Below are 27303 nucleotides of genomic sequence, written 5' to 3' on the forward strand. Positions count from 1 at the left end.
GCCTCCATCCATTTTTCTCTGACCAATCATGGACTTAGGAGGCTCAAGAGTCCGATGGGGAGTTGGGCAGCCAAAGCCCAATTTTTACATCAATTACCAGCCAAAAACATTCATCTTCACCCAGGCCAATGGCTATTAAATAATCTATGGCCCGTGAAAGTGTAGGGAAAGCAGACTGTCATTACGATGGTTATTTTATTATTAGGCTGTCTCCCACTATGTTTTTTTTATCATTGATGTTCTGTAATGTGGTTTTAAAGTTGTACACAGCCCTGGAAACTTCTTATAAAGGCCAGCATATTAATGGAATAAATAATATTTAGCAACACCAATAAAATATTACATATAGTACTTCCAATGTTCTAGCTTGTTCAAAGCTTGTTTTATTCCCTGCACCCCTCAAAGAAAGATCAGAACACCGTTATTTTTTCCAGTTCTTTTACAAGTTGGTTTTGTAAATAAAATTAATTTATTCTACAGCACATTAAAACTTTTTTTCACATTTAAAAAAATCGTATTTACAAATTAACATTTCATTTTGTAATTGCGGCTCCTTCGGTCCTCATTTTCTTCCTTCGTTCTGATTGGCACAGAAGAAATCAATATGGACAAGGGTGCAATTCCAGCCATAATTCTCCATGAAGAAGGGCCCAGCAGTGGACTATAGCTCTTCTGAACATCAATAATCCCTTTCTTGAGGGGTGGTGGTGGAGCAGGTATGAGGTTATCTACAAAGGTTCCCTCCTTGCTTTTGTATCACATTGTACCACGTGTCCCTGTTGCAAAAAAAAATTCCCAGTATGTTACATCCCCGCACAATAAGGCTGCAATGCCTTCATTTATAGACATAAAGACAGGTTCTGGATTTGAAAGTCAAGAGGCATTTATCTCATAGGATGGCGGTTTGTGTCCATGACTTGCTTGCTGCTCTAAAAGGTGCTACTGATCAAATGCCACGATTCAGAACATTCTTTAAAGGAAGAGGTGCAATCAGCAGCTGCCTATGACAACTGTTCCTGGTGAAGAATGGAAAGGCACCACTTCCGTCAAAAGTTTCCCAGAAATCTTAAAGAAAACCATGGAAACAGGTAGGTGGTAAGGCTACCAACTGAGAACCGGTCCCAAGAAAACAAACAGGCAAGGTGGTTTTGCATTCTGCATTCAAAGCTCTCATAGTTGTGGTGTTTGGCCTACGAAACACTGATGGGACAAGTAGTTGTTCTTCAGCGTGGGACAAATGTAAGATCACCTACAAATTAAGGACAACTTTGGTCAATTTAACACAAATTACTCATCTGGAAACTCCCTTTGGTGCAACATCTTTACTGCACGTGCTCATGTAATATTGATAGGAATTATTTAGGTTTATATTTAAACTAATATTAATATTTGAAGTCCATCTTCTAATTTGACCCTATTATAACTATGTTCCTTCCTTCCTTCCTTCCTTCCTTCCTTCCTTCCTTCCTTCCTTCCAACAGGAACTTTTTTTTTTAGTCAAAGGAATGAATACCTCACACCTGGAATTACTGCTTTCGTACACAATTATCAGTTGGGCATGTTTTGAAACCGCAGTACTGCTGTTACATTGCCAAGCTGATCTGATAGGTGAGTGACAATGTGACAGGCTAATAAGAGCAAACACTTCTTTAAGAGTGGCTGCTAAGTGACACATCTCTCCAATCTCCCTGGTTTAGACTGCAATCCCAAACAGACTCGGTGGAAGCAAGGGTCAAATGAACATAGCAAGGCTTCTTTTCAAGTAAACATAAACAGGATTGCACTAGTCATGTTGCAAACCTAACACAGTAGTTTCATCAGTTTCAGTATTCACACACAGGTGCTGGAACAGTGCAGGGACCACCACCCCTCCCTTTATCTCCAACATCCCACTTGATTTTGATTCTGGGTTGATGTGTAGCTTAGTTAGTAGTTTAGGGGGGGAAAGAGCAAGGGAGAGATGACAGAGGTGTATAAAATTATATATGGCAGAGAGAAAGTGGATAGAGGAAGGTTTTTGTCTCTCTTGCCTAACCACCAGGGCCATCCATGAAACTGAAGGGTGGAAGATTGAGGACAGAGAAAAGGAAGGAGTACTTTACACTGTGCAGTTAAACTACGTAATTTGCTGCTGAAAGGTGCAGTAGTGGCCGCCAATTTGAATGGCTTTGAAATATGTATTTGCGGAGGATAAGGCTATCATGCTGGCTACATTGCTTCCAACATGACAGGCAGTATGTCTCAGTACCACTTGCAGTTGCTGTTGTACTTGAGCCCTGCTTACAGGCTTCCTGCGGCCATCTGGTTGGCCACTGTGAGAACAGGATGCTGGACTACAGAAGCCTTTCGTCTCATTCCCAGAGGCTCTTCTTTCCTTATGCTCTTACAAAGGAGTTAATGGGCATTGTTTTGGGCTAGATTTCTTTGCCTTTAGCTTAAGACTATTCAGTTAATTTGAGTTCTGAAGCTGCTTGGTTGAAGTTGTTTGATTTATACATATTAATGCTGAACAGGAATTTCTGCAAGCTACACAAGGACAGGTTTATGATGTCAAGTTTGCAGCTTCCCGTCTCTGCTCCGGGCAGGCTTCATTAAGTAACTGTATGCAGTGGATCAGAAACCTGAGATTCCTTGAAGATTAAGCCTTGAAGATATAGCTCAGTTTACAGGATTCTAGTGGCTCTATGCTATCACAAGCATGTATTAGAACAAGGGTGGGCAGTAGGTAGATCAAACCTACTAGCAGAGCGCCAGATAATTTGAGAAAGATTGACATGGGTTTCTTACTTCCTCTTGTGTAATAATGGGGGGGGGGGATATTTCCCCCTTCCCTCAATTAGGCTGCTGAAGTCAATGTAGCTTGTGAGTAAACCAGAAATAGGTGTGTTTTTTTGGGGGGGTGTGTTGAAATTTCTGCTTTGTAGTAGCTCAGATATAGCTTTGTATAGGCTAGTCACCCATTGTATGACTCATAGGGTACATGCATATATTCCAACACCACTTTGCACTTGAGGTTCTAAGGAAAAGCAGGCCAGGGAAGAAAGTATACACCCTGTGAACCCGAATATATACTTTTATGGAGTAGTAGAATTTTGCACCTGATCTGACATTTATCCCGTTCAAAGGATGTGTGGGATTTCCCTTTGACAGCAGTAAGACCATTTCATTGAGAGATGTGTTGGTAATGAAACATTAAAAGACAGCATTCTGCACCTACCAGCGTCAGAGCCTTTCTTCATGTTCATTTCTTTCAGGGGACATGACATGCAGGAATCCAGTCTTGAAAGGCTGCTGGAATTAAGATGCAACCAATGCTTTCAGGCCACAGCAGACATAACTGCAGTCAGGATGTAATGCACCAACTGGTCCGTTGCTATCTGCCAGCTGAAACCTATGAACTAGGGACTGAGAACCTGGCACCCTCCAGATTCTCTTGTACTACAGTTCCCATCATCCACAGTCAGGTGGGAGCTGTAGTCCAACAACATTTAGAGGGCCACAGGTCCCCTGTTACAAACCATTTTCCAGTTATGCATGGCTTCTGTTGTGCTAACCCCCTCACCCCCAATACTGATCACTGACTGCTCAGACATAACATTTGCAACATTGATTCTTAGAACCTGATGGATGCTTGTCTGTTGGAAAGTGGTGCAAAACGTGGAGACAATTCCATGTTGTGCGTCTGGAGTACAGTTAGGCAAATTAAGAATATATGGAACTGCCTGATGGGAGTGCTTCTAGACATGGACAATTTAGCAGCACCAAATCTTTGCTCTTCTGCCTGGAATTGGAACAACAACTCTGCTTTCAGACTCAGGTCCTTCTTACAATCATAAAATTGCAGAGTTGGAAGGGACCATCTAGTCTACCCCCTGCAAAGCAGGAATCTTTGGCCCAACGTGGGGCTCAAACCCACGACCCTGAGATTAAGATTCTCATGCTCTGCCAACGGAGCTATCCCTGCTTTTATGGAACCTTTCCCTAGCAAATAAGTCCAGCCTATCTTTGTTGGTTTTTGAGAGAGCTCTAAAGATATATGTGTGTGTGTATAAAAATTTCAATCTGCATATGATCGATTGTTGGGCTTTAAGCAATTGTCCGTGCTCATTTTTACAGTGATTTATACCTTGTTGTTTTTATATACTGTTATGTTGTGTTACAGATTTTTTTTTGTATACCATCTTTTGAGGGCAATGTACTCTGAAAGATGGTTTAAAATTAAACATTTTGTGCGGAAGGGGTTAAATACTGCTTTCCCCACCCTCACTGCACTCCCAATTCCTCCTCTATTTTTTAATTATTATTTTTTTGGAGCAGGGCAGGGAGAGAAAAGAAACAGAAATAAATGAACACTGTTTGGAAAGGGAAGTAACAGAGCTGATTCCTAGAGAAGAGAGGTGGACTATATAGAGAAATAAAAGTCTGCAGCAATCAATACAGGCCATATCCAGCAAAGGAAGCTACTAAATAGCAGCACAATAGGCCAGCTGCTCCTGGGGAAACTAGATAACTGTTCCATTGTGGGGCTTTCTGTGGGGTTTCTTTTAAGAGTTGGATTATCTGCACACACAAAAATGGAAGCTGAACAGGGAAAAAACACATGGGAGGAGCATGTCATCATGCGGATACACCATAAAAGTAGGTGAACACGGTGTGGCCATTCCTCCACAGTGAATGCTCAGAGTGGAAGCCCTTATGAAATCAGATTTCTGGGTCCATCTAGTCCACACCAAAAGGGAGCAACTGGTACCTGTTCCTTGGGCAGCCTCTGCCTCTGGTTTGCATCAATGTCAGGCAGCACCATACATCCTTTGCGCACAACTGTACTCCAGCACCAAATGTGGAGTTCTTCAAGAGGAGGAGACGAAGACTATCATGAGCCCAACTATTTACAGTGAAGATGAAGAGGACCACAGAACCCACACCACACAAGACAGCAGCAATCCAAGAAACAGTTCCTTTGTTAGCTTTCCCTCTAAAACCCTTGGGTCCTGGTGATGAGTTAGCTACTAGGGGGCTCAGTCCCAATGCAGTTAAAGTTTTACAAACACTTCCTGTTTCCATCTGAATGAGACCATTAGGGTGGGAACAAATAACAGGTAAAGAGGTCTGGCTCCATAGAGATGCAGGAAAGAGCATCCCTATTTCTGGATCATGCTCCCGATATCCAGGTGGCAACCATCAGGAGGGTGGGTGTGTTTTTCACTCTGTCCTTTAGCTTCAGGATCTTGCTATCATTGGCCATCCTTCTGGCCCAGACAGGAATAGGAAGGGCCACCTTTAGTTCGTAGTATGGGAAGAAGACAGGGAAGGAAACCCTTTGTAGGCCAAAGAGATGGAGGTGCCACACACACACAGAGGCCAGGAGAATGCCAAAACTGTTACGATAAGCAGTAAACCAGCAAAGAGGCAGAAACCTCAACAGGCTTATTAGATCTCCCCACCCAGGAGGGAGGGTAAAGAGAGACACCAGGCCACACTGAAAACCAACCATTCCCCATCAGAAGGATCAGTAGAATGAATATTGGTTCTCCACGGCTCTGGTTCTGTTGCGCGAGCCCTCGCTTTCGTGGTAATCCTCTGCCCCAATGGCGGCAGAATCAAACAGGCGCTCGGTGCTGTTGCTCCGGCTTCGGGCGCTCAGGGTTCCCTCCATCCGATGGTACAGCGAGTGGCTGGCTGAGGAGGAGGAAGAGGAAGTGGTGCCCTCAGAAGGGGAGGCCGGCTGGAAGGTGACAGGGACAAAGCTGGAGAAGTAGTGTTGCGACTGCAGGTCGTTTCTGCAAGTGGGCTGTTGAGAGGCCACAGCGGGGGACGGGCTGACCTCTGAAACAGGAAAAGGAAGGAAGTTGTCACAGACACCAGCAGCCACACAGCGGTGGACCTGACCTATGCAGATCCCTGGTTTTTCAAACTGAAGTTTTACAATCACATATCCAACATACATCATAAAAACAAGATTCTAAAGAATCTCCTAGACTTCCCTCCTCCCCTTTGTGGCTCCTACTGTTAATCATTTCCTCCTGCATCTTTTATAATAATCCACATCTTTTACATCTCCATTATATCCAGAATTCACCATTAAACTACAAGTGTTATTCCAATCCTACTAACGATTTTAACTGTTTACAATGATTTTTAAGATAAATTATAAATTTCCCCCATTTCTTATTAAATTTTGGTCTCCCTGATTTCTGATTCTTCCAGTCATTTTTGCCATTTTGGCATAATCCATCAACTTGCCATTCTTCTCTGGTCAGGACTTTATCTTCTTTCCATCTCTGGGCCAATAACATCCGTGCAGCTGTGGTCACATACATAAATAATCTTTTCTGCTACATTGGGCCATCTACTGTATTTTGATTATGGGTCATTAATGTTTTTTAAACACTGAGGACTGGCCTAGTTCACTTCATCAGATGGGATAAAGTGTTATCCATACTTCCACGGATACGCACAGTGCGTGTTTGCATGTGTGGCAGGATAATATTTCATACATTTGATGAAGTGAACTGTAGGCCCACAAAGGTTTAAGCCATAACAACACTGGTTAAAGTCTTCTAGGTGCCATGAGACTCTAGCTTTTGTTGCATGAGACTAACCCCATGAAGACAGCTGACCACAGACGAATTATCTTTGGTTTTCATTCTTTGCTCAGGCAGGCCTCAGCTGGGGTTGAGACAGAAAGAATGGGGATTTAACCTACCTGGCAAGGGACTCTGGGCCACCACGTAGCTGCGGAGTGTTATATCAGCGGAACCGCCTGACTCCAGGGGTATGGGGTGCATGTGAAAATGCCTCAGCATATCAAATATAGTCTGGAACCAGAGATGTTGGACGTGACACTGACCGTTTTCATTCAAGGACAGGCGCAGGTGCTGTAAGAGATTAGAAGGTGAATGAATGAATGATTTTTAACCAGCTACCACAGAATCGTGGTTTAAGCAACCTCTGCTTAAAAACCTCCAACGAAGGAGAGTCTGCCACTTTCCAAGGCAGTCTGCTCCACCGTCTAACAACTCTTACCATCAGATAGTTGTTCCTAATATTTAGTCAGAATCTCCTTTCTTGCAATTTGAATCCATTGGGTTCAGGTCCTAATCAATGGAGCAGCAGAACACAAGCTTGTTCTGTGTGGCAGCCGTTCAGATACTTAAAGACCACTTGCATCATATTGTTGTGTTTTGTTCTGTGTTTCCAATGTCTTTTTTAATCTTATTTGTGCCTATTTCAGAAAGAGCTGTTATTTCCAAGAAAGCTCTGGGCCGGAACTTTAATGATTTAGAATATTTATATCCCAATTTTATATTCCCCCAAAGTTCTTAAATCGGCTTTTGAAAGGTTGACACAATACAGACACATTCAAGTGTAGCATCAGGAACGGAAATAAGATGGTGCCAATGCAAAACAGACCAAACCTGGGGGGGAATCACTGCCGCCTTGGAACTTCTCACTGCTCAGAGAAGTGGGGTGAGCATACTAACAATTCATTTTAATTTCAGTAAGCTAAATTTCAGGTGGCGCCAACAGAACAGGATGGGAGGACATGGGGCTTCCATTGATCTGCCAGCTTTGTATCTGCTTGATGCATGCAAATGAACACATATCCCTCACTCAACTAGCCCAAGTAGTGGCAAAGAATCAAGGGCTGTTGTGCCTGCAAGACACGTTGCAGCATTCCCACTGCCTACCCCTCTGTTATTGGGAGCAGGCAAGGCAGCCGTGTCTCTAGAGTTTGGCTGCTTTCCTCTACCTGGCACTCATGAAGCTCTCCATGCCAGACACCAGGCAATTAACAAGCCAAAGTAGTCATCGTGGTTTTGGTTGGTGGTTTCTAAGCCTCTGGCTGTTTTACTATTTTATGCTTATGTACAGGCATGTTGCCAAGTGCCAGTGACTCCTTTCAACCGGAAGGTTTATTCCCCACCCCCGAAACAATATTTGCAACCAAAACCCTTCAGCGGCAATGCAGATCAGCTTGGAGCTGAGAGCTGCTGCCAATCAGGGTAGACAGTACTGAGCTAGATGGGCCAGCAGTATAAAGGCAGGTTCCTGTGAACCAAGAAGTCATCAAATCTTAACTTTAAATGCTCAAGGCAGGCTAACAGCTCAGGGAAACACAACTGTTGTAGCTCCAGGATAAAATCAAAATGGTCCCTTGACAACTTGAGACCAACTTCCTTAAAGGATTGCCTTGCCCCTTATATGCCCACCATTTCAGGTGCCACATAATATTGATTCTGCACTTGTAAGAAACTAAACTTTTAGCTTGGCAGAATCTACACTTTGGAATTCCCCCCATAGACCCCAGACAGGCACCTTCATTGTTCTCTTTTCGGAGCCAGCTAAAAACATTTTTGTTCAGGCAAGCCTATCCTGACATACGGGTGTGTTTTAGTCTGCTTTGGGCTATTGCCAATTTTAATTCTATTTCAAATAATAATAATAATTACTGATTTTAACTCTTGTCTTTTGTTGACAATTTTAATGTTTGTTTTATTTTTATGTCTGTAAACTGCTTAGAGGTTTTGCATACAATCAAGCAGCACTTTTGCTTTATTTATTAAATGTATTGATCACTTTTTTACCAAGGTAACTCAAAGTGACTTAGAATATATTTAAAAATGCATGCATTAAAATCTAAAAGATAATCCAGACAATTAAAAGCCAAAAAAACTCATGCCTGGTGGGAAATGCATATTATTGCCTGCTACCTAAAGCTATGCAATGATGGTGTCAGGTGAGCCTTCCTGGGGAGAGAATTCCACAAGCAGGGAGCTGCCATAGAAAGTCTCTTCTCATGTTGCCACCCTCCAGACCTCCCATGGAAGAAGGGCCACAGCTGAGAGTATATTGTTATAAATTTTGTTATAAAGATCCATCCATTCATGAATAATGGTCACCTGCCTTGGCTTTCCCCTGGAAGTTAAAGGTCAGCACGTATTCGCCTGGCCGTGTTTCACTCTGTCGAATGACAAACAGCCCATGGCTTCTGGCTCCACCGAACAGGACCAGCTGAGCAGCTTTGACCCGTGATAGCGTCCCATGGAACCAAGGGAAGTCCAGAAGGTTGAGCTCCGCTTCCGTCTCGCTTTCCTCCCCTGTCCCAGTTGAGAGAAGAAGGAGGAGGAAGTCAAATGCTGGAATATTATGCTCCAAATTCTACTGCAAGGAAGTGAGATATGGGACCCTGCAGGTGGGTGTTTCACTGAAGGTGTGTTCTGCAGCATGTTCTTGACATAGTAGCAAGGCATCAGTGGTGGATTTATTCTGCTTGTAGTTTGTTCTGCAATGCTTCCCAAATGCTAACACATTCTTGCTGTTTGGAGGGGCTATAGCCCAACTAAACTAAAACCAGAACCTTTGAGCTATAAAAAGTTAAGGGATTTCATCAGGAACTTACAGGATATGCACTGATTGGAAATGAAGCAGTGTGGCCACCCTAAAACATCTGCAGGAGGGTGTACTTTCACAGCGCAGGCTCTCCAGTGAGGAAAGTTGTATTTGTATGGCAGATGTGTTTTGCCAAATTCACAGATCACATTTTTAGGTGAATGTAACCTATGAGTCAGAACCATGTGATCTTGCTTTGGGATTACCTTCAGTTCTGAAAATTGGTACAAGTGTGGAATATAAATAATTAGGAACATTGGCCAGCACACAAACACCCGCACCCACACACACCAGCAAACCATCTGAACTGTTGGAAGGTTGCATGCTATTCCATTTAACTGCAAACCTTGTGTAACTGATCTGGGCACAGGACACACATGCACAGAGCTTTGATTTGACATAGCAAGCTGCCTGATACCAGGTCAGACTGTTCATTTGTCCAGCCCAGTATTAAAGACCTGCCTCACTCAGCTGCCCCACTAGACCTCCCCTGTTCAACCAAATTGGAAGCCACACCAAACTTGCCATAGCTGAGGGGTGTCCCGGGAGGGAGAGCTCCAGAAATGAAATTAGCACTCTGTCTGGAAAATGAGCAAAACTGAACCACCTGTATCAACAGTGGGCCAACAGAGTACAAAGTACACAATTCCAAATAACAGGAAAAAAAAGTGTTATGGGGAGCAGGGGAGAGCTGTTCACATTTCTTCCAGGAAACACGGTACCTGCAGTATGGCTACCAGTAGCTGATGACTCCAGTGTCTGTAGGAAGTTATCCAATGGGACATGAGCTCTGTATTCTCCTGCAGAGTCCCTGATCCGACCATGCGGTGCTGTGATAACAGTGGCAGGATTTGGCATAGTGTCTGGGGCAGCAGAGCCTGCACATCTGTCCTGAAACCGGGAGGTATCTGGAAAAAGAATTCCGCTGTTAAAAAACCCCCAAAATCCATTTTCAAGGTTTCAAACAGCTTCTCTCTTTTTTCTGCAAAGTAATTCCTGCATTGGACCAGATGACCTTTGGGGTGTATCCCAATTCTACATGCTATGATTCCAATTCACATGTTGTCATTAGCATTTTTATCCACTCTTCAGCCAGAAAAGGTTCCCAGAGCAACTTACAAATATCATTGATAATATAGTCCCTGCCTTCAGCTTCACATTGTAAGAGACACAATACAAAAGGAAAAGGAAGTAGGAGGGAGCAGGAAAACATCAAGCTCGAGCTCAGATTCTTAGTTACAAGTGTTATCATGCCACCAATGGGCATACATTCTGCATTTATTGATTTTTTTTTGGGGGGGAGGGGGTAAAGCTTCATTAAATCCTAAGATATCTGTTTGATCGGAGATTATAGCAGGACATAAGAAATGGGCGTGTGTACCCCAAGCAACACAGACTCTATCCAACTACCAGGAAAAGGGAGTTAAATAAAATTGCTGTAAGTTGTTTTGGTGATTTGGAGGTTTAATCCAAAATCAAATAAGATTTAAGCTTGTTTGTGTCTCTGGTATCCTCTCTCCTATATTATGGATGTATGTTCTGTACTATTTTATTAATACTATTGCTGCAAGTTTGTCGTGGCCTTTGGCTAGGACAATAAACTTACAAACTTGAACTTGTAACTTGTAACACACACCCAAATGTACTTCTCCAATCATAGAAAAGCCTCTTTTTTGTAGTATGCATGGGTTATTGGGGCCAGAGTGTACACTTTAAAAAGTAAATAAATCTGATTTTAAAATCTGATGTAAAAGTCTTGTTACCACCAGCCAGGAACTCGCAGCTACAAGAGGACACTCTGCTTGGCAGGCAGGCCCCCTGGGTGCAGGAGGAGAGTTCAATGTCATCCCCACTGTCTCTGGAAGAAACAAGCAAGATACAAGATATTGCACCAGTGACTCTCTGCAAGTATATGCATACATCTTTTTTTTTAAAGTATCAGTGTTCTGGATTCACTGATCTCTCAAATGAAAGAACAGCTGTTTTAGACACACCAGGCCATGTACCATAAACAAACCCCATATTGCTAACATCTCTCCTCCTGCCTCAGGTGAGTGGAGACTCCAGCAGAAGCCTCCATGGCTTCAAGAAGGGCCCTAGCTGGAATGAAGGGCCTAGGTGATGTGGTTCCTCTTCATCCGGTAACATTTCTACTGAATTATGTAGAAGGATCAATATGGAAAGTACATAAGGAAATGATCTCTCAATCTGTTAGCAGTTGCCAAAATTTTATATGCTGGCAAATGGAGAATGGCAACAGTCCCAATGGCCAAAGAATGGCACAATAAAATGTGCGGCTATACAATAATGGCAAAGTTAGCTTATTATATAAGGTTTAAGGAATACAGTTATAGACAAAATATTTGCATGTTAAGATGAAAGAAATATGTGGATTATTGTAGGTTTTACTAAGTATTTCTAAGTGTTTGTTACTGGTTCTCAATGTTCTGAGGAGGAGGATGAGAATTGCAGATTATTATTTTTGTTTAATCTGTCTTTTTGTGTTGATATGTATGGAAGATTAAACATTGAATAAAATACTTAAAACTGGAAAAAATGGCTATATGTTTACCACTAATTTGGGGGTACTACTTGGAGGCTAATGAAAATCAGGATCTTGAAAAATATTCTGAATAAAATCCCTGTGGAGCAGTATGAGCGCCATACTGCCATATGCTTATCGCCATTTACACAAGCTTTTCTGAACTTCAAGGGCACTCATTCAGCAAACCCAATCTCAGCACCCCCCCCCCCGGCCATCTTACCCAGGATCTATGCAGTCTTGTATATCTGCCACCCAGGAGTGTTTCTGCAACGAATCAATCGTTTCCAAGATATACTCAGCACCGTTTTCTACCTGGATGAAAAAAACACAAGAGGAAGCCATTCTTTGTGGTATCTTAAAACAAAAAGACATCCTTCATCTCTCCACATTCCCACACACACATGTGCAAAGACTCAATGGGATCCAAGATTCACCCTTAGAAAACTGTGAAGGAATAAAATGATTGCTCAGATCAAGAAAAGAGTGTGTTTCTCCCACCAGCTAGCACCTGGAGTCTCACACGTCCATTATTATTGGAGGTGCATGTCTGCATCATGCAGTTCTAACACAGTTTCATTGTGTGCATTTCTCTCTCTACTGAGAGAAAGGCAGATGTTCAGGTGTGTGGCCCAGAGGGGAGGCTTTGCTTTGAGGGGAGCTACATGCCCCCAAAGAGAAATACATGTGGGGTGAGGGAAGGTACGACGTTCCCTCACCTAAATGAAAGGTTGAAACCTGGATAGGAGAGGGAAGGGGTCGGGGTTTGCCTAGGGAGTTTAAAGTGTGGTGAGGCAAACTTGGTTTGACTCCCCAACTTCCTCCATCCTAGCCTAGAAGGTGCGGAGATAAATGGCTTCCCCACATACGCACAAAAGAACGGTGCCAGAGGAAACTGGAGGAGCGAGAGGAACATGGGAGCATTGTATAGAGAGGCATTTTACGGATTAATGGGACCCTTAGCATGCCCTACACTGCAAAGCAGGTGGAGGACAGAGACAGCTCCCTGCCACCTTAGAAGGGGGTACAGGTGGATAGCTAGAGATGAACCTGGGGTAAAATGGAAGGGTTTGGTGATGTGGAGACAAGTTACTCAGGCAGTCTTGAATCTCCAGCTCTCCCAGTTGAAGCAGAGAGAGGGAAACTGAGGCAGAGAGAGCAGGGATGGCAAGTGAGCAGAAGGGCACCCCTTAGTTTAAAAAAAACTGCTGGTTTTGCCCATATTTTGACAATCTTCTTTGTATATACAGTGGTACCTTGCTTGTCAAACAGCTTGGCGCCCTAACAAATTGGCTCCCAAACACCGCAAACCCGGAAGTGAGTGTTCCAGTTTGCAAATGTTTTCCGACGCCGAACATCCGACGCAGCTTCTGATTGAGTGCAGGAAGCTCCTGCAGCCAATCAGAAGCTGCGCCTTAATTTTCAAATGGTTCCAGGAGTCGAATGGACTCCTGGAATGGATTAGGTTCAACAACCAAGGTACCACTCTGTGCATGCGTGCGTGTGTGTATGTGTATAAGGTTTGGTGTTACTGGTTTTTTTAATGCATTTTAAAATTAATTTTCAATATTAACATAATACTAACCATAACAAGAAATAAACAAGGGAAGAGACAATAGATATTTTAAGCACAGTATGTGCAAACATAGGGATTATATCTGACAGCAAAAGCAAAACGGAAAGAAAAAACCCACCAGACAAGAAAATACAGTGGTAGGATGAGATTTATGAGGATAATAAAATCTTAATATCTGGAAATATGGTCTGACCCCCCCAAAGGAAGATGGTTATTTAGTGGATGGCTAGTACAGGTTGGGTTAGAAAGGTTAAAAGAGACCAGGTTTCCTCAAATTTATTCTTTTTTTTTTGCTCTGGCTAAGCTTGTTCTTTTGGGTCAATTTCTCTCACACAGCCAATTTCCAAACCTTACACCACCAACAACCTTCTAATGTAAAAATAGAGGAGTGGTTCCAATGATGAGCAATTTCTATTTTGGCTGCTGCTAAAAGCAACAAAATTACTTGATTGATGTCCTCAGGAAAAACAGAAAACAGAGTTTAGACTGGGGTTCTAAGGAATAACCTGAGAGGAAACAGAAGAATGGGGGGGGGGGCAAAAAAGAGTGTACCATGGAGCAAGTCCACCACATGTGAAAGGAAGTACCCAACCCTAGACGACCTCTCCAACACTTGTTGGAAGACCCTGGGTCCATGTGAACCAATTTCACATGAGTAAAAAAGCACCTCAGCACCACTTTTATCATAGATCCCTTAACTTTGAAAAAAATAATAACCTTAATAGGGGTTTCTGCCATACCACTTTGCAAAGACTTATCACTGATAGTCCCGTCATCTTCCCAAAAAGCTTTTAAACTCACATTAGATTTCATGGAACATGACTGCAAACCTTTATAAATGATATGATTCCACCCTTGAGATTTCCCCCAGAAATATGTAAGTTTTCAAAGAATGCCAACTATCTCACTGAATCCCCTGTATGAACTATATGTCTAGTAGACAGGTGAATTTGAGCTAGCTGGAACCATGAAGGTGTCACATCCTCCAGTTTTTCTAAAAGCTGGGGTGCGCTCGATGGTCTAAAAATACCCTTGGATTCCCAGCCCCTAAACTGTGCACATTTATCAGAATCTTTAAAACAGGAATGCTGTGTTAAGGGAATTAAAGGTGTTTACTGGTATTTTTAATGAATATTTTATATTGTTCTCTGTAAACTGCTTTGAGGTTTTTGTCCATTTCGTGGTATATAAATCTTTTTATAAACCGTTAAAAAGAATAACAGTACAAAGGCCAACCACGTCACGTCTCGTTTTGGCTTCGAATTTCAACTGATGCAAAGGCAATAATTCACCAATGATTGTTGCTGGACTGGGGCAGGAAGATTGAGAAAAGTAAATTTAGCCAGTAAGATGCCCCACCTCATCTCTCATCTCCAGGCCTCTCTGCATCCTATCCTCATCCCATGAATGCTCTCTATAAATTCAGGAAGCTGGAAAATTAATTTGGATTGGGGGGGGGGGGAGGACCTCTAAAAACCAGAAACAAACGAAATCCATTCCCCCAAATCCATTTGTGCAAACACAAAGCAAATGTCAACGTTTTCGTTCATCACAAAAGTGCCTTTTGTCCACCCTGACAGAGAGCTTGGATGGAAGTTTGCATAAGTTCGATTTGCCAAGGAACTGCTCATGCAGCAGCTAGGCTGGTCTCCATGACAACCCGGTCTGCCCGTAGGGCATCGTTTCATCCCTGAGTTGGCTCTTCAAAAAAGGGAGCCCAGCGCTTACAGGGAGGCAGGCGGTGCAATTTTAATGGAAGGGTAAAAAAAAAAAAAAAGGAGCGCTCATCACACAAGGAAGGTAGAAGGGCGAAAACTGGACAACGCTTTGAAACGGTGCATCTGCCTCTTCCTTTTGCAACAGGCTTTCAAAAATGGAGGTGTGTGAGACAGACTTGGAGATCTGGGTTTGAATCATGTTTAATGTAAGGTTACCAGACGTCCCCATTTCCCGGGGATGGTCCCTGGATTTGCAAATCAGTCCCCATACAAAATCCATTGAAGTTGAAAAGTTTCCCCAGATTCATTGAAAAAAATCTGGTAACCTTGGTGGCAATGTAAAAAGGTGAAATGCTTCTGGGAGATGATATATAATGAGATGAAAAAAATGTTGAAATATACATTCATAAAGAAACCAGAAGCATTTTTACTGGGCATTGTTGGGAGTGATATAAATAGAAAGGAATGTAAGCTCTTTTTATATGCAATAACAACAGCAAAAATATTATTGGCCCAAAAATGGAAGCAAGAAGAATTACCTACGATTGAAGAATGGAGGATGAAGTTAATGGACTGTGCAGAACTAGATAAACTAACAGGAAGGATTCAAAACCGGTGGGACCAGAAATCCATGGAAGACTGGAGTAAATTTACGGACTATTTGAAAAGTATTTGTGAAGATCAGACAACGTTTGTAGGTTTGCAAGAAGTTTTGTGAGGAGTATTATTGGAAGAATTGCAAAAATGGAGAAGGGGAAGGATGATTTGTTAAGAGATGTAAAGGCAATATAAAGTTAAGAAATGCATAAGAAGTGGTTAAAACGGTGGATCATCAGAGGTGCTGATGGAAGTCTAAAAAGATTGTATAAGTGATAAATTTTGTGGTACATTTTATAATTTATATGTTAAAATCAATAAAAATTATTTTTTTTAAAAAAAAGAAAAAATCTGGTAACCTTAGTTTAATGGACTGCTGACTGCAAATAAAGAAAGTAGGCATCAGTGGCTGATGTGGCAAACACAAGGCTACCACAGGGGGCTTCTCTACCTAAGGTGCCTTACCTTAAGCACAAAGGTGTTGTCCTTGTCTGGCATCTCCAAGGGCATAGTCGTGCGCACCTCGATAATGGCCGACAGAGGGATGCTGACCTTCGCTTTGGAAGCCTGGAGGCCAAAAGAGAAAGGGAGTTAAAAAACAAAAAAAGTATATGACAATTGTTTTAGAAATAATAGTTTTCCTCAGGAGATAGCAGAGGCTTGTTCACAGGAAGGAAGGCTGTTCACATGAAGGCAACGTTATTAAAAATGTGATTTCCCTAATCTTCTCCAGCGACGCCAGAATCTTTTAATTAAAAGTACAGCACCCACTGGGAAATCGGAGGAGGAATGGGGAACATTTCATTTACATATTTTCATACACTGCTGTGTTCCAACATCAGCAATAATTTTACGTTGCTAAACTTCTTTTTTTTAAGTCCTTGAACAGATAAACAGAATTTAACTATTGAAAAACTCCCATTAATAAAAATGGTAAAAGCAGCCACAAAGAGCTAAGGAAGGGCAAAAGATTGTAAGAGGAAATATAAAAGGCTTTTTACACACACACACACACACACAGAGAGAGAGAGAGAGAGGGAGAGAGAGAGAGAGGGAGGGAGGGACAGGTAGAGGGTGAGAGAGAGGCTGGTACAGGTAAGCTAAGATGGACTTCACCCCCCAGAAAGGTGTTCTCCTGAGTAGTCTGATCAGAATAAGTGATCTGCTGCAGGCAGCTATTTTTCTCCAATCCCATTCATTTTATAGGGCTTACACCCAGTAAATTGTATTCATAGAAAACTGAGCTCTGTTGGTTTTTTTGGTTTTTTAACATATTTTTTATTCTGAACTCTGTTGTTGATGATGGACAGTGATAATATAACGGAGTGTGACAATAAATAAATAAATAATACAGAATCCATATCCAGGACTCACATTTTCAGCCCTGAAATTGTATCCTCCATGGTAACATAAATGAAATATGAGTGGGTTGGTGGTTTTTGTTTTGTTTTGTATATTCTATTTCCAAATGCGCAACAGGAGTACTATCTTTAATTTCTTTTATAGCACCTGCTAGCTGAAGAGGGCAATGTCTCTGAGCATGTGCAAACTGCCTATCCAGCAACGTTCAGTGGGTGCCCACAAGAAATGCAGTGCTGCTACCGAAAACAGCAACCAGACATGTCACTCCTTTTCTCTTTGCAATGTCAAGTAGAACTTACCTGTGTTATAACACCAGGACATTTTGCATCTCCCCTGGCCAAACTGGTTCACAGTCAATTATATGCAACAGCAGCCGGGAAATAGAGAAACTAGAACCCTGGACAATATGAAATAGGTATCTTCCAACTCTACAATTTTGGGATTCTGGGATTCCTCTTAATCAGGTGCACACCAATCTCCTCATCGGCAAACAACAAGAGTCCCCATGTGATACTTTGACCAAGTTGCCAGAGGAAAGCTTTTGCCACTTGCCACCTAGAACAGAAAAATGTTCTACACCGATGCCACTGAACAATCTACTACATCTTCACCTGCTAGGTCAGAGGAAGTCACACATTTAGTATGAAAATATTGTGAAACTGTTTTGAAATGTCTTTTATAGGGAGATAGCATGGGACGCGGGTGGCGCTGTGGGTTAAACCACAGAGCCTAGGACTTGCTGATCAGAAGGTTGGCGGTTCGAATCCCCGCGACGGGGTGACCTCCCATTGCTCGGTCCCTGCTCCTGCCAACCTAGCAGTTCAAAAGTACGTCAAAGTGCAAGTAGATAAATAGGTACCGCTCCGGTGGGAAGGTAAACGGCGTTTCCGTGCGCTGCTCCGGTTCGCCAGAAGCGGCTTAGTCATGCTGGCCACATGACCTGGAAGCGGTACGCTGGCTCCCTCGGCCAATAAAGCGAGATGAGTGCCGCAACCCCAGAGTCAGTCACGACTGGACCTAATGGTCAGGCGTCCTTTTACCTTTTTAGTATGTCTTTCTATATACATAGAAGTGTAAGGCTGTCATCGCACAGTCTCCATAGGAGCCGCATCACAATCCTGGATCTGCAAGAAGCCAGGACGCAGTGGCAGGTGGAGAGGTTGGTAGGGTTAGGCAGAGTCGATGAGGACCGCAAGGAGAAGTGGAAGCCCCGAGTATAAAACACTTTGCTCAATGTATTTATACTTTTGGTTGTTTCCCATCCCCATGCTTTCTTGTGAACTGTTTGAGTGTAGCATCATCATCATCATCATCATCATCATCACCACCACCATCTATTATTTATACCCCGCCCATCTGGCTGGGTTTCCCCAGCCACTCTGGGCGGCTCCCAACAGAGTATTAAAAACAAGATAAAACACCAAACATTAAAAACTTCCCTAAACAGGGTTGCCTTCAGAGGTCTTCTAAAAGTCAGGTAATGGTTTATTTCATTGACATCTGATGGGAGGGCATTCCACAGGGCAGGAGCCACTACCAAGAAGGCCATCTGCCTGGTTCCCTGTAACCTTACTTCTCGCAGTGAGGGAACTGCCAGAAGGCCCTTGGCGCGCGACCTGAGTGATGGGGGGTGGGGGGAAGACGCTCCTTCAGGTATACTGGGCCAAAGCCATTTAAAGGTCAGCTTTAAAGGTCAGCACCAACACTTGGAATTGTGCTCGGAAACGTACTGGGAGCCAATGTAGGTCTTTCAGGACCAGTGTTATGTGGTCTCGACGCCCACTCCCAGTCACCAGTCTAGCTGCCGCCTTCTGCATTAGTTGTAGTTTCCGGGTCACCTTCAAAGGTAGCCCCACATAGAGTGCACTGCAGTAGTCCAAGCAGGAGATAACTAGAGCATGCACCACTCTGGTGGGTAGGTAGGGTCTCAGAATAGCATCAAAGTAGTAGGAAAACAAAAGTAACAGAGTTTTTAAGGGGAGAAGGGCTCCCAGTTTCGCAAAGTTTGTGTGTGAGGAGGGGTGTGTGAAAGAGGGGAGGGGGCTTCAGTCCACACTTCTCTTTTCCTATGGATAAATTAAGCACTGGCCCAGAGAGCTGCTTTAAGCAACCTGTCCACGACCTCCTCCTTGGGGATGGGAGAAAGGTTAGAAGGGAATGAATGGAAACAAGATCTCTTGCTTGTTTGGCAACAGCCAGAGAGCAGGCACCATAAAAGGGTTTCACCGAAATGGGATTTTCCATGCGCCCTTGTCCGGTCCCCCCTGCAGAGTGACAAATTCCCTTCGGCTCAATTTACAGAGACGCCGTGATGAGCGAGGGAAGGTTTCGTGCAAGGCTATGCTTGAACCCGGAGCAGGCACACAGGCTGCAGGCATGAAACCGCGTACGGCTGCTGTCTGTTTCACACCCAGCTGTCACAACAGCTGGTCTAGCAAGAAATCCAGAGAATGGCCAAAAAGGAAACACGCTCCACAAATCAGCAGCAAATAAGCCGCTGCAGTCACAGAGCGGTTTCTCGATACCAAGAGAAACTGCAGGGTGTGTGGAAAGACACCGGAAGGCTATAGGGACATAGGAAGCTTCCTTATACAGAATTAGATCAAGGGTCTGTCTAGCTCTGCATTGCACAGCCCTGGTCTACTCCAACGGGCAGCAGCTCCCCAGAGTTTCCACACAGGGATCTCTCACACAGCAGCTCTCCCCACTTGGGAGATGCCATCGGTGATTTAACTTGGGTCCTTTCTGCATGCAAAGCATCGCTCCATTACTGAGCTGTAACCCTTCCCCAACGATAATAGAATTCAGCTCCCCTGAAAATCCTAACTTGTATTTTCCTTTTTTAAAAAAAGCAAGCTGCTAGCCCCTATTGTTTCTGTTATTTTTATCATTGCTTGGAATTGCCTCTCACATGTTTAAGGCCACACTGGAATTTCCTGGGCAGCTCGGCCTCTCTGGCTAAAAATATATACTTGAACCTGTGGGCAACAGATGCCTACTGAAACCACAGAAGCCAGAGGGAGTGGCCAAACAAAATTTCCGCAGGGTCCAAGGCCTCCTGCCTGGGGACACCCAAGGAAGGCACCCTTACGCACCATGGTGCCCATGGTTGCCAGACTAGGGGGGGGGGGTGCCAGACTAGATCCAGACCTGCTTAGCTTGTAGCGCTAAGAGAAACTGGACCCCCTTTCACAAGTCACTTAGCATGACCGTGCTGACTGAGACTCATGGGAGTTGTAGTCCAAAAGTGGAAGGCACCAGGTTGTTGTGTAGGTGGAAGGGGAAACTTTTAGGCATATATAACGGAGCAATTGTGAGAGAAAATGACATCTGGAAACAAGCTACAAAGGGGGGCAGGGAGAGGCATGAACAAGCTTCTTATCTACTGCCACTTCCCAGACTTTTAGAGAGACAATCGATTAAGGATAATAAAGCGCGCGCACACACACACAAGATGTGGAAAAAATAAGACAGGAAAGGATTCAACAAAAGACAAAGCACCAGCCTGGCTGGCAGTAATTCCTTTTGCTTTTACATGCAGCCTTTTAGGAAGGAAATGGGCCCCCGGGTACTCAAGGGAGCAAACTGGCTCAATACTCCAGTAAAAGGATCTCCAGCACTGGAAGAGACTTTGGCCTGGGACCTTGCAGAACCACGGCCTTCTGAGCCAACAACACTGGCCAAGGGTCTGACTCAGTATACAGGATTATGTATTATTTATCGATTTCATTAGGGTTCCGTTCCATCCTTCCTCCCAAAAGGAGCCCAGAGTGGCAAAGAGCATCAGCAAAACAATACAATGTGAACAAAAAATAATACAAAACTATGCAGCGCTTAGTTAAACTATGGAAACCTGTCCCACAGCAGGCAGTGATGGCCACCAACCTGGATGGCTTTAACAAAAGGATTGGAGAAATTCATGGAGGAGAAGGCTGTCGACGGCCTGCTAGCCACAATGGCTATGCTCTGCCTTCATGGTCAGTCACAATTGCCACCTGGCAGCAGCCAGTCATTCCATCAGGCTGTGGGAGAGATGACAAAAGGGGCTTGTTCCATGAGCTCAGCTGAAAAGCCAGCTCTATCAGGCACCTCCTGTCCCCGAGCTGTTTCTATGCCAGCTGGTCATTGTAAGAACTGCTATTTAAAATCGGCACCCAAGTAACCTTACTGTATATGTTGTGAAACATGGACCACTTATAAGTGCCATCTCCAACTCCTTGAAAGATTCTATCAACGGTGTCTTCGAAAAATTTTACACATCACTTGGGAAGACAGGTGATCTAATGTCAGTGCACTGGAAGAAACAAAGATCACCAATGTTGAAGTAATGATTCTTTGACATCAACTTCTTTGGACTGGTCATGTTGTTCGGATGCCTAATTATTGTCTTCCAAAGCAAGTACTCTATTCCAAACTTAAAAATGGAAAGCATAATGCTGGTGGTCAACAAAAGAGGTTTAAAGACTCTCTCAAGGCAAATCTTAAAAAATGTAGTATAAACACTGACAATTGGGAAACACTGGCCTGTGAGTGCTCCAAGTGGAGAACAGCCTTTACCAAAGGTGTCATGGACAAACTCAGAACGAAAGGGAGAAACATGCTAAGAGGAAGGCATGCTTGGCAAACCCTCACCGTGACCAACTCCCGCCCAGAAACCTATGTCCCCACTGTGGAAGGGCGTGTGGATCCAGAATTGGCCGCCGCAGTTACTTACGGACTCACTGTTAAGACCAGGTTCATGGAAGTCAATCTTACTCAACTATGGTAAAGGTAAAGGGACCCCTGACCATTAGGTCCAGTCGTGGCTGACTCTGGGGTTGCGGCGCTCAACTCGCTTTATTGGCCGAGGGAGCTGGCATACAGCTTCCGGGTCATGTGGCCAGCGTGACTAAGCTGCTTCTGGCGAACCAGAGCAGTGCACAGAAACGCCGTTTACCTTCCCGCCGGAGTGGTACCTATTTATATACTTGCACTTTGATGTGCTTTTGAACTGCTAGGTTGGCAGGAGGAGGGACCGAGCAACGGGAGCTTGCCCTGTCGCAGGGGTTCAAACCGCCGACCTTCTGATCGGCAAGTCCTAGGCTCTGTCATTTAACCCACGGCGCCACCTGCATCCCTGAGTGATCGCCAAAGAAGAAGACTCAGATACAAGCCATTTCAACTGGAAGTAGACTACAGAATGATGATTCCTTTCACCCTTCTTAGGGTGAAAGTTCACTTTGAGTGCAGAGAAGCATTCGGCTTCCTGATCTCTGTCCTCTGGTTAGTTGGCTTCTCTGCACCTGCAATCCGACGCTCACCCCACTGAAATAAAAGCAAACAAACAAAGCCAATACATACATATGAAAGGCAGGTTTTAGCTACGGAAGTCCTTACCTTGGGAGGAACGTAAAACTCGAGAAGGAACTTTTCTCCCTCCATCTTCACAGCTTTCCTTAGCAACAACCGACACTTTTGCCACTGAGAACTCCCCACACAGTTCGTATCGTCAGCGACCATGTAGCGGAGGGTCCCTTCCCTCTGAATGTCCACCAGATCCACCTTGGAAGACTGCCCCTTCGAAAGGCGCAGCTTGTGGGTCCATTTCTCCCTGGAATCACCATGCTCCTTGTTCCCGGGAGGGCAGTGTTCCCTGTCGGACCGCCTGCTTTGTGTGGCTTCTGCACCGGGCTCCGGGGAAGACCTCCTGTGCCACATCTCCTTCATGCCATCCACCACGCACAAGCTCATATTCCTCAGGGAAAAGCCTTTCTTGAACTTCGGCTTGGAGGTGGCGTGGACAGAGACATCCTCCGAACTCCGGGATTGGCCGTAGGAGGAGACCTTCCGGGCCTGGACCTGCTGTGATTGGCTCAGATACCTGCCGGAGGAGACGGGGTTGTCCATGCTGTCGAGGGACTCTGTGGAGGCCTGCTCCTTCCTCGGCAGGAGGTCCTGGCCGTAAGGCATGTGGCAGTTCTGAAGCCCGACAAATGGCACGATGTTGTATTTGGTGGGGGAATTGGAAACGAACACCCTGTTGACTTCCAAGCTGAAGATGTCCAAGAAGTTGGCGGCAAAGTGGTGGGAGAAGGAGGTCTCTGCCCCGGGGGTGTCGTAGTGCGGATTCTCCTTCAGGAACTGGCAGAACTTTTGAGCAAAGTCCACTGCAGCAGCCTGGGCGTGCAGCTCACAGAATTCCCTCCAGTCGGGAAGCTGGGAGGGAGGATCTTGACAAAAGGCATCACCATTCATGACTGGTCCATTACACCTGCTGGCAAACTGCCCAAAGGCAAGAAAGAGACAGTGAGAGATGGGCAGTCCTGTTCGACACCCACCCAGCCACCCAGTTAGAGCTATTGCAGGGAAGCAGAACCTGTTTTAGCCCGAGGGCCACACTGCCTTCTGGACTGCCTTTCAAGGGCCATATGGCATTCGTGTGGCAAAAACTGGAAGAAGAATGATTATGAATGTTATCTTTTGTGCAGCAGGCTAGCTTCGGTCACAGTGATGCATCCCTCTTCATCCCCCAACCAAGCATGCAAAGAGTATTGTCATCATTTATTGTTATCTGCATTTATCAGTCACTTTATACAGTGAAAATTCTCAAAGCGACTTGACAAGGTAAAATGCAACACATAAAAAGCTATTTAAAACCGGCGGCTGGGTGGGGAATCAGAGCGACGAACAATATAGAACATATAAAATGCTCATACAGCAACTTATTAATATGAACAAGTGTGGCCCACTCCACCAAGAGGTGAGAATCACTGTAAGAGACAACATTATTTAGCCAGGCCCCTAAAGATGGACAAGGATGGCACCAGGCATGTCTCCCTTGGGAGAGCCTTCTACAGATGAGGAGGTCACCACTGAAAAGGCCCATTTCCTTCACACTCCCACAGGTGGAACACACAGAGAAGGACATCTGATGAAGATCACAAGGGTTGGTTCACAAATGGAAAGGCAGTCTTTGATGTAATGCAGTCCTGAGCTATATAGGGCTCTAAACATCAATATAAGCACTTTTAAATCGAGACCTACCCTGACCTCTGGCTTCATCTTCCAAAAGAAGGTAGGGCCAGTGCCTGACTCTCCTTTCTGGGTGCTGCAGAACTGACCCCCTTCCCAGCTGTATATTTAAGAGACTCCTTTGGGGTTGGATCCAGTTCACAGTGAGTGATCCCTAGGTTGGCCCAAGGCAGGCCAACCTGATTCGGGACCTCTGGAATTGAGGCCATGGGTTGGGTGGGTGCTGCCCCCATCCCTAGTATTGTCTCCAGTCCACAAACAATTACAGTGGTACCTCAGGTTAAGTACTTAATTCGTTCCGGAGGTCTGTACTTAACCTGAAACTGTTCTTAACCTGAAGCACCACTTTAGCTAATGGGGCCTCCTGCTGCTGCCGTGCTGCCGGATCCTGATTTCTGTTCTCATCCTGAAGCAAAGTTCTTAACCTGAAGCACTATTTCTGGGCTAGCGGAGTCTGTAACCTGAAGCGCATGTAACCTGAAGCGTATGTAACTTGAGGTACCAGTGTATGCCATAATAAATTTGCTAAGATACTGTACAACTTACTTTGTGGTACTTTATTTCATGTGTTCCTTTTGGGGAGAAAAAGGTAAAGGTAAAGGTACCCCTGCCCGTACGGGCCAGTCGTGTCCGACTCTGGGGTTGCGCGCCCATCTCGCTTAAGAGGCCGGGGGCCAGCGCTGTCCGAAGACACTTCCGGGTCACATGGCCAGCGTGACGAAGCTGCTCTGGCGAGCCTGCACCAGCGCAGCACACGGAAACGCCGTTTACCTTCCCGCTATAAAGCGGTACCTATTTATCTACTTGCACTTAAGGGTGCTTTCGAACTGCTAGGTGGGCAGGAGCTGGGACCGAACGACGGGAGCTCACCCCGCCGTGGGGAACCGCCGACCATACGATCAGCAAGTCCTAGGCGCTGAGGTTTTACCCACAGCGCCACCCGCGTCCCCACTTTTGGGGAGAAGTGGGGCCCTATTTTGGGAACGATACCCACAGTAATCTGGCCTTGCCTCATGGACACCCTAGATGAGTACAACGCGGTTACACAGTGAGCAGGCAACTCTACTCACATGGGGAGACTCTCTAGTCACCCATCCTTTGCTGTATGATGGTCAGAGCAGACACTCGGAATTTCAAGAGAGTTTCCAGGCCACGGTAACTTTTGATGTAGCTCCCAAGATCAGAAATAAACCAGCATCACAAAACATACTCTTCCTTGGGAAATGGTTAACTCAGCTTGGCTGAAGAGACTCTGGAAGGGAAGGTTTGTGGACAGCTTTGGTAATGGGCCATGGGATGGACAGAATCTCCTGCCTAGTGGGAAACTCTTGGCAGTGATCAGGAAAGCCACTGGTTGGCATCGGTTTGAGGTTGATCCACCGTAAAGCAACAGAGAAACCCCAAACATTTTATTGTGGCTTGGAGTGCCTTGGAAGAACCAGTAAGTACCAGACATAACGCATTAGGAGTAACTAGTCGGCACTGAGAAGGACTCTGGGCTAAAGATGTCCAGAAACATCTGTTGTATGCTGGAACAGACAACGAAGACCTCTTGGTTCAGTGCTGAGGCTTCAAACACACATTCACCTCTCCACAATGCTGGAAGGGGAAGGCAGGCATGTGTGAGTCACACAGGCTCCCAACTGTCACTGTTTACCAGGAACAGCCTCTATTTTGCGCAATCTGTTCCTGTTTTCTGCAACAACACCCCTGTTCTCGCCTTTTGGAAATGCCTTATTAATCGATTTGGTTGGCTGGGCTTGCTACATTCAATTTTCCTTCAGGGGTTCTGGCCGCCTCTCTCCCCCTGCCTCTGCATCTCTGTTTCGCTCACTTGAAATATTTACAGGATGCTCTTCAGCAAATGTTCTTGGAGCAGCTCATGACAAAACAATAAAAGTCACAGTTTAAAAACAAGTCAACGGATTTATAATAAAACAAGACAAAGCAGAGCAATAAAGTAAGATCAGAGTGCCAGCATAAACCCTCAAGTGCATAAAACAGCCTGAGCAAAAAGGAAATGAAAGAAAATGTTTTCACCTGGCACCTAAACCAAAGATGGAATGAGTAGATGTTTTGGGGGAGAAGGTATTCCCAAGATAGAGGGGAACAGCAGAAGAGGGTTAACCTCTGGTGCCACCCGCCTCACATACACTGGTAGAACTGAGAGCTGGATTACAGAGGCTGATATTTATTATTATTATTATTAATTATTATTATTATTATTATTAATTAATTACATTAATTCATTCATAGATCTCAGGGCAGTTCACAATATAAAATTACAATATAAAAAGCATGATTGAGGAAGATACATGCTGTATCAAATAAACACTATAAGGCCATGTTAAAAGACATTGTTCAAACCGAAGAACGGCGATGAATTTGGGGGTCACTTTCCTCTTGCAAATGCTAATTCGCTAAGCCAGAAAACAACTCTTAGGTGAGCGGAAGAGGTTATCCACTGGGGCAGAGGTGGACAGCAATTGGACAGGTTCATATGAGGAAAGGTAACCCCTCAGGTAACCTTCGGTTACAAAAGCTCTGAGAGGTGAGGGGGAATACATCCCTTGTGTGAATGCACAAAAATGAGCATTAAGCCAGTGTAACAGTTAGAGTGTTGGACTAGGACCTTGAAGATCAGGATTCAAATCCCACCTGCCCACCTCAGCCATGAAGTTTACTGGGTGACCCTTAGGCAGCCACCAGCTCTCAGCTTAACATCCCTCAAAGGGTTGTTGTAAGGATAATATGGTGAGCAAGCGAGTCATGTACACCACCACCCGTAGCTCTTTGCAGGAAAGGCACACTATCAAAGCAATAAACAAAAACTTTATCGGTGCATGACGTGTATGAAGAGGGCAAGAATAGCAAACGGGCTGGGGAACTTCAGGCACAGGCGCTGTGGTCTTCAAGTCTCTCTCTGTCCCCTGGGACTCTCCCCAAGCCACCCTCCCCCAGCGTGGCTTTGAGGAGCGTCTCCACCTGCATCACTCAGCCCAGACACTGAGGTCCATCTCCAAGGGTCTTCTGGAGGCTCCCCCACTGCAAGAATTGAAGTTACAGGGAACCAGGCAGAGGGCCTTCTCAGTAGTGGCACCCTC

At 44.7% G+C, this 27303-nt stretch overlaps 1 protein-coding gene across 5 annotated transcripts in view; it reads right to left on the reverse strand.

The window, feature by feature from the left end:
* Nucleotides 1-349: 349 nt before the first annotated feature.
* The window catches only part of SH2B2 (SH2B adaptor protein 2), a 55269-nt gene continuing 28315 nt past the window's right edge, over nucleotides 350-27303 (reverse strand). For 3 of the 5 annotated variants that reach the window (XM_083587628.1, XM_083587629.1, XM_083587630.1), the window contains 8 exons: nucleotides 22565-23449; nucleotides 16292-16393; nucleotides 12159-12250; nucleotides 11157-11251; nucleotides 10116-10301; nucleotides 8908-9101; nucleotides 6707-6878; nucleotides 350-5826 (listed from right to left, as the gene is read on the reverse strand). In XM_083587628.1, the coding sequence (XP_083443754.1) occupies nucleotides 5510-5826; nucleotides 6707-6878; nucleotides 8908-9101; nucleotides 10116-10301; nucleotides 11157-11251; nucleotides 12159-12250; nucleotides 16292-16393; nucleotides 22565-23449 (2043 nt within the window). In that variant the 3' untranslated portion in view covers nucleotides 350-5509. The remainder of the gene's footprint in view (nucleotides 5827-6706; nucleotides 6879-8907; nucleotides 9102-10115; nucleotides 10302-11156; nucleotides 11252-12158; nucleotides 12251-16291; nucleotides 16394-22564; nucleotides 23450-27303) is intronic. The other 2 variants (XR_014541921.1, XM_083587627.1) reach the window with 2 other exon arrangements.

Source organism: Podarcis filfolensis, assembly GCF_964270895.1.
Source record: "Podarcis filfolensis genome assembly, chromosome: 15".
NCBI classification, from domain to species: Eukaryota; Metazoa; Chordata; class Lepidosauria; order Squamata; family Lacertidae; genus Podarcis; species Podarcis filfolensis.